This window comes from Cucumis sativus, chromosome 4 (genome assembly GCF_000004075.3).
Source record: "Cucumis sativus cultivar 9930 chromosome 4, Cucumber_9930_V3, whole genome shotgun sequence".
In the NCBI taxonomy this organism is placed as follows: Eukaryota; Viridiplantae; Streptophyta; class Magnoliopsida; order Cucurbitales; family Cucurbitaceae; genus Cucumis; species Cucumis sativus.
Genome location: NC_026658.2, coordinates 8,008,536 through 8,016,776, shown reverse-complemented (window position 1 = coordinate 8,016,776; position 8,241 = coordinate 8,008,536). Strand labels below are relative to the sequence as shown.

The 8,241-nt window shown below is 35.4% G+C and overlaps 1 protein-coding gene across 1 annotated transcript; it reads right to left on the bottom strand.

Annotated features, from left to right (window-relative positions):
• On the bottom strand, nucleotides 1-3,102 carry LOC101217260 (receptor-like protein kinase FERONIA). The gene has a single exon (XM_004137210.3). It carries the CDS (start codon nucleotides 2,896-2,898, stop codon nucleotides 166-168), a length of 2,733 nt encoding a protein of 910 aa, XP_004137258.1. The 5' UTR covers nucleotides 2,899-3,102; the 3' UTR covers nucleotides 1-165.
• Nucleotides 3,103-8,241: the final 5,139 nt, after the last annotated feature.

The window sequence follows — 8,241 nt, the reverse complement described above, 5'->3', positions numbered from 1 at the left end:
TACTGGGAACAAAACTATTATAAGAGTACTGGGAACAAAACTATTATAAGAGTACTGGGAACAAATTTGAGAACTCAAAATAATTATATTAAAATGAGATAAAATATTTTACAAATAACAATCTTTCTTCTCATAATCTTCTTCCACCTTAAATAAATAAGAAGTTCATCTCCCAGTAGGTACCTTAATCTCAGAGAAAACAGTACCTGACATTCCTTTATTATACACATAACTTGAATTTTCACTATTGCTTGTCGTCATATCACTACTCATGCCTGATTCCAACCCATGATTCCGATCATTGCTACTACTGAATGACGTCTCCTCCATCAACCACTCTTCTTCCCTACCCTCCCTCTTCTCGCTGTAGTTGTCGCCACCATTGTTTTCCTTATCACCTTGAACTTCTTTCTTCTTTGACGCCTCCTGTAACTGCACTGCAAACTCTAATCCCCATACCACGTCGTTCATGGATGGTCGATTTATTCCGTCGTCTTGGATGCACCTAACTGCAATCTCTATGAATTTCCTCAAACACTCTGGCGATATCTCGTTCTTGATGTTTGGGTCGATGATTTGAGCAATCGTGTTGTCACGGTTGCATCGTCGGACCCACTCTGCCAAGTATACTTGCTTCTTGTCTGTGAGCCGCATCAATGGAGGACGAGCGCACAATACTTCGCACAGAACTACTCCAAATGAATATACGTCGGACTTTTCAGTCAATTGTTGTCGACGGTAGTACTCTGGGTCTAGGTAGCCGAAGCTACCTTTGACTACTGTACTGATGTGCGCTTTGGACATGTCTGTTGGCCCAACTTTCGACAAGCCGAAATCAGAAACCTTTGCCACCCATTTTTCGTCCAGTAAAATATTAGTGGTTTTGACATCACGGTGGATGATGGTGTGTTTGGCTCCCGTGTGAAGGTAGTGTAAACCTTTTGCAGCTCCAATGCAGATTTGGAGGCGTTGCTTCCATGTGAGAGGTTGTTCATCATCACCGTAAAGGTGATTACGAAGGGTTCCATGAGACATGTAATCATACACTAGAATCATTTCATTTCCATCATTGCAATATCCAATTAGAGAAACAAGATGGAGATGACGAAGTTGTGAAAGCATCTCGATCTCTGTCTTGAACTCGTGTGCTCCTTGTTTGGAACCTGGTTTCAACCGTTTAATTGCCACTTGGGTGGCTCCATCGTCGACATAACCTTTGTATACATTACCAAATCCACCAACGCCAATGATGAAATTGTCGTCGAAATTTTTGGTAGCAGCTTTAATCTCCGCCAATGAGAAGTAACGACATAGATCAGAGGGGAGATTTGAATTGCGGGACTTACTAGATTTGTTTGTGGATATGGAGTAAAGAGCCCACCACGAAGTTCCATCGCTAGAGCTTTGATCCATAAATGTCTTACGTTGCCGAATAACAAACAAACCCATAGCCAATATCATTGCAACCACACCTCCAACCACGATAGGTATTATAATTGCTGCCATTTTACTTCTTTTTGAATGATCTTTTGGTGGTGGAAGAGATTGGGTTTGGGTAGTGGGAAGTGGATCTGGATTTTGCCCACCAAGATTTCCATCTGAATCATTTAATTTGAAGATTTCAATTCCATTTAAGATCACGTTAGTGTACCTAGTCTTGGAGTCATCTGGATTTGCTTGGAGGGTAACAGAGAGATTCACCTTCTTTTTGTCATTTTTCGACACTAATAAAACGTAATCTCTACGATATGGAATCCCCCCTCCTCCAGCCCAACGAAACACATCAGCGGATTGCTCAACCATCGTGTCTCTAATATAAATCAAGAACACTCTATCTTCTGTAGAATTGATTTCTTCCTGAAACTCACAAAAATGAAGACGAATCATGTACAAGAATCCAGGATCTATCGGAAACTCCCATGTTAGGTTGTATCTCTTATTCTCTGTAGTATTGGGTCCCATTGTTCGAGCAGTTCGATACACATCTTCTGGTGCAGTGTATGCTGGAACTTTACTACTGTAATTAAGTTTGATACTGCTGTTAGCAGGTCGAGCATCATAGTTTCCCGTAAATGGTTCCAAAAAATTACTCACTTCTTCGTCGTACCAAGTTCGGAACATTCCAGTGTCCTCCATAGGGGAGAGGAATTTTCCAGCAATATTAATTCGGTATACCATCTCAAGAGATGTGTAGTTTTCAATGGGAAAAAACTTATTATTTTGGCCAACTTGCTTTAATCCCCGACCACCTTCGTCGTTCAATTCCAATGGTGTATAATAAAGATTAGTGGGCATGGATACAATCTCAATCCCACTAATAAAAGCATATGAATCTTGATTTGTGGGAGTAAATGTAAGGTTTAATTTCGGATCATTTTCCCCTACGTGCACACAAAATTCTCGAAAAATTTCATTGTTAAAAGAAGCATCAGCATTGACAGAAGTATTGAAATCACGAAGAAGGGTGAAGAGACCAGCTCTAACAGAGAATACAGCTTTAGACCGATCAAACTGTTGGTAATTAGCAGAGTAGAAATAAAGTCGAATGAATTTTTGACCGGGAGTTACCGGAAAAGAGTAAGTGAATTGGGAGCGAGAGAGTCGAGCTGTCATGTAAGGGACTGTGGTGACAGAAGTGGATTGTGCATCTGCCTTTGAAGTCATGGATGCGCCGTTTTGTTGGTGATCGGAAGGGAAGTATTTTGAGTCGATGTCTCCAACCCAGATGCGGTCATTTTCATAAAAGCTAGACAAGTTGGCATCGGAACCACAGTCAAGGGTTATATTGTCGATAGGTTCGTAAAACGAGGAGGAATGAGCAACACCAAGGAGGAAGAGAAAGAGGAAGAAAAGGAGGGTGGTAGCAGGAGAAACTTGGTTAGTTGTAGAGACGGCCATGGGAGGAGATAGAGATTATGAGTGTGTTGTTGATGAAAGAAGACTTTATTATCATTGAGATATGTATGAAATGAAAGAAGGTTGAAGGGTATAGAAATAGGAAGAGAAGTCAATGTGGCTCAACTGCTGAATCATAAATGTGAGTTAAGGAGGTGGGGGGAAAGAAGATGGAGAAAGAAGGTTTAAAAATCAGTCACAATTAAATGAGAGAGACCCATCTTTTGGGGTCTTTCTTTTGTTTTGTTGGACCAAAGAATTTGAGTATTGCGCACTACAAATGAAGCTGAGTTAGTGTATTTTATCATTCTTTTTATTATTACTATTATGACTATATATTTTGTTGTTGTTAGAAGACTTTTGATTAACGGTCTCTCATTTAATCACCCTGTTAGTCAATTGTTATACACTTGATAACATCATCAAACTTCAAATTTTGTCCAATCCATCATAACAAATATATATATATATATATATTTGAATGTCTCAACCCTCTATTCTACTGAAAAAAATAAAATTAAACCAATATTAAATTCAATTTGTACTTCAAATTTCAAATCTATTTTTCTGTACCCAATGTATCATTAAAAACAATTTTTTTAAGAATATGTAAAAACTTATTAAACAATATTTATACTTGATATGAGTGGTAAATATTGGACAGTTTACCATCTTTGATAATTTTTGAAATTCAAATTTGTGAAACATGATTGTTGAAAGAATTAGATATTTTTTCCACTATATAATAAAGTACTAAACTATTCATTATTTGTGTAACGCATTAAAAGGCCACTGCCTTGACAGGGACGTCTTACCTTTTCCTACCTCCTCATCACCCTTAACTCACATTTTCCGTTTTCTGCTGTGGACTTGTCTTTTCTTATTCTTTTTAAAAAGTTTCTTACACATCTAAAATTATCTTCTTTGAATCATGAATAAGTTCCGAACCTAATTTTCTTTTAAGATGTTTGTCACGCTCCCACCTGAAGCTGAACTGTGCCCTTTAAGTATCGAGTATAGATATGACTAATTGGGCGAACCAATGTTTCAAGGTATAACGTCAAAACCCCTAAATACTTTTTAAACTTAACTTAAATCTTAAGCATGGAAAATTTTTAAGTTGGTTGATGAGTCTTGAACAGTATGTAGAGACATACAGAGATCAATGTTCAAGAGCAACTTAAAGAGTTTATAGTATAGGGATAAGACTGGACACCTTCCTGGTAACACTATGGATACGACTCACTTTGTATTTGTATCAAATACAATGATCTAATACGTTCGTGTAGGTGACATGCGAGTGTGGGTATCCTATGCAATGAGTTTTCATAAGACCGGACCACGAAATAATAACCACTAAATGTAAGTCTGTTAACTAGTTACATTTCTATTTCATTAGGATGACATAGGTAGCTTAATCTTAATCCTGACTGTTTATAAACTCTTGTTCGCGAGAGATTGTCCTTTGATTTGTATGGTGGAAATGGCTAGATTCCCGACTCAATATGTTAATCATTTTGGGGACAAGATCAATTGGGAGTTGGGAACATAATTACACAAAATGAAATTCACTCATTCCCTATTTTAGGGTAAATAGATGAGTGTTCCCTTAAATGGTGTGTCTTCGGGACTTGAACAAAAGGTCTTACCCTCTCTTCGGCATGAAAGAGCTTTTTGTTTATTGGTTGGACCATAAAAAAGTTGTTCATTAGAGGAGCACCAATATTCAAGAACTAGAGATAACACAGGAGTAAAATGGTTATTTGACTCAGCTGGTGTTAGTGAAGACTAACTTACTCTTATTAGTCTATATCTATGGACATAGAAATATACCTATAATGAGAAGAGTTTAGTTGTGAGTCTTTAGTGGATTTTATACAGTTAACAAATATTGATTCATGTGGTTAATGTGTTTAGCCAATTAATCTCATATCGTTGTAGCTTCTGATCTATAGGTCAATTAGGTCCCCTTCGTAGTTCGTAAAGGAAAATGAGATTTATTTATATTTGTTGTAATTTGAAATGTTCAAATCTCCTTTGAGAATTAGTATAACATATGTACAGTGATACAATATAATATAAAGTTTATATTTTAATCAAATTTTATTATATAAATTTAATTTTGAATATGATTCACAATTAATTTATGAGCGATAAAATATTTGGATGAGTTTAAATATTAATTTAATATGAATTGAGAAACTTATAATTGAATATGATTCAAATTTAATTTAAGTTAAATATAATATATTTAATTTAACTATTAATTAATAGTTTACTTTAATTTGATTTAATTAAATTAATTTAAAACTATAAGATATTAAAGAAATATGATTTAAATGAAATATTAATTAAATACGATCTAATTAATTATTAATTGATTGATTAATTAGTTAGTTTATTTGAAATTTCTATTAACTTAATATTTTTTAAATTAATAAAATCTCATAATTCTCTTCTACTCACTCAAGGAAAGAGAGTAAAAAAAAATCTCTCTAAACCTTTTTCCATTCCAATTGATTCCCGAACTAATCTCATCCTAGAGGATAGGAAGGTCTGTCCCAATTTGGAGTTTTTTTTTTTTTTTTTTTTTTTTTTTTTTTTTTTTGTAGCTTTAGATGCGTCAAACTACGAAAGTTTTACAATCTTTGTATTTTTAAATTTAAAAGCATACTTAGCCTTTTAGAATTTTCCACTGCCTAGGGTCTTTATCTCTTCAGTACTGAGTCAAAAGAATTTAGAAATCAATTTTGAGAAATACAATTGTATACAATAAAAACTTTCTTAGTTTTAAAAACGTGTATATCACATCCCACCCTAAGCATGGAGCACCTACTTGCTATACCCAAGATGTGGCGTGATGTTAGGTGAAACCATTCGCTTCTAGAACAACTTCAACTGAACCTTGCTTGAAAACATGAAACATTCAATAGAGGAAGTCTTTTAACTTTAAAATACTTTTTAAAACCGCAGTGTAGTCCATCTTAAATGATTTTTTTTTCCATAAAAACGAAGTAAAATACATGAAAATCTAATGCATCAATCCTTGAAACAGTAAACGTTTAAATCATAACATGAAAATTTAAACCTGAAAACATTTAAAAATAATAACATAAATCCTTGTTTTTCCTGCTCAAAAGCCAAACATCTACTTCTAGGAGGTGGTAGAGACTACTTGATACCATCTTTGATCCTACCCCGTTACGAGTAATTTAACCATGTCTCATCACAAGTAAATTTTAAGCCTGCTCCGTGACGAGTAATTTTATTCCGGACTCGTAACGGGTAATTTTTTAGATATCTTGGTTTAGATAAAACATTTATAAACCATAAACCATAAGCCTTAAACTTCTTTTCGTAATCCTTAAACCATAATGCTTTGATAAATCCATTTGCCAGTAAACTCAAACATTCTTCAATAAACATTAATCTAAAATAAATACTTTAACCAATGACATGCTTGAAAATCATTAATAAAATAGCTTAAACATTTAACACAAATCATTTATGAACAATGGCTTAGAAACATGTTTGAAATCACTTTAATAAATTCATTTTTTACTCACACTACTTCAGCCATTACTTCGTTCGAAAATTTATTTCTTCGAAGCCTCCTTGTCCTCAAAATTTCATATTTAATCCTTAATTAGTCATTTGATTATGAAAATATCCAAAACATTCCTTCAGTTTTCCAAAAGATCATAATAGCATAAAACCGCCCAACGGTGTCCATTGACATTGTGGATGGGGTTGGCCGCACGCGCGTGGCTTGGGGCTTTGACGCGTGCTAACCTCACAGTGAGGGATGCCACACACGTCCTGGCTGGCTACTCAGTGCACCCATTGCGTGCTTTGCGCGCGTTGTACTCCCCGCACACCGTATGTGCTAACCTCACAACGCAAGGTCATGTGCACAGTCTAAATGCATCCCTTGTCGCTCAGCTGTATCATGACCTTGTCACAAACCTCACAGAAAAAAAAAAAAAAACGTCTATGACCAAAATGCCACGCCCATCTTGCCCAGCATGCATGACATCGACGTACTGTCCAAAACTTCATTATTTTCTCCAGAATACATGACCTGAATTTGAAAAATCATAACTTAAAATCCATAATTCTTTTGACAAAACATTTTTCTACAAAGTTTCTCTAAAATGTCTTAACTTTCTTACCTCAAAGTATAAGAGCAAAACTTCTTGGAATGCACCTTGCTCAGTATTGTTCAATATTTTTTTTGTTATTGTTTAATATTGTTCTCGGGCCCCCCCTGTTTAACAAGAAACAAAATGTTCAATAAATTATAAAAATTTTAAAATTGCAATTTATAATAAATCGTGTACAATATATATATATGTTCAAAACGCACAAATAATATGTTCAAAATGTTTAAAAACAATTACATTAAAATAAAAGAAAAACGTACACCTATCTTTTAGATATCCACTAGTTGCGAACGCCACATAAAAAATGCAAAAACTACAATTTACATAAATGGCAGTTAGTATATCACAAATACGAAATCAACCAAATTAAATATTGAAAAGTACGTACCCCAAGTGTTCATGACCCTCTATGTTGCCTTCTCATATCCTCGATCATTTTTCTCATCTCTTCCATTTGTCATGCATAGTTTTCTTCCATTCTTCGAACTGTTTCTTCCATTTATCTATCACAGTCTGCTATTTGTCGATCAAGGTTTGCCACTAGTCGGTCCTACTCCTCTCTCTCTTAGCCTTTGTTCTTCAATCATGCAGTTAACGTTTTCAAGGTTGTCCTTAAGTTAGTTAACCTTTGGAATGTGGGCCCGATAGTCGTAAGAGGAGGAAGAAGCAAAAATAGAACTCTTCCTACACCTGAGTTTAGGGTTCCAACCAAGACCTTTTGGGTAGCCCGATCGTCTATCCAAAATAGTCTCGCATATCTTGTCCCCAAAGAGTGGTTGAGAACCCTCTGGGACAGGCTGGGACTAAAGTTCCAACATTTGATCCTGCACAATAATATAGGTTGAGGTTAGGAGAGATCATCAGAATTCAAATAGAAAGTAATAAAAAGTTTTGGTGAACTTACATGTGTGTCCTCTGCTACCAGTAAAATGAACTCGTCTTACTGGCGTGTGTCTCTCAAAATAACTCGACACGGTCCACTGAGTGACGCATTCTACAATGAGCTCGGCTTGTCATTGAAGGAACGACTTGGATCCGCTTCTGTGGTTGTAAGACTGCTTCGCTCTAGTAGCCTTACAAGCACTTGATTGCTCCTACAAATCAGACAAAGTATAAAGCGCGTTATCCAAAAAAATATTAAATCAATTACTGTTAATTAATTTTAAAGAAGAATATAAATCAC

Coding starts and splice junctions, on each gene's coding strand:
- LOC101217260 (XM_004137210.3), bottom strand. CDS start 2,898: ATGGCCGTCTCTACAACTAACCAAGTTTCTCCTGCTACCACCCTCCTT.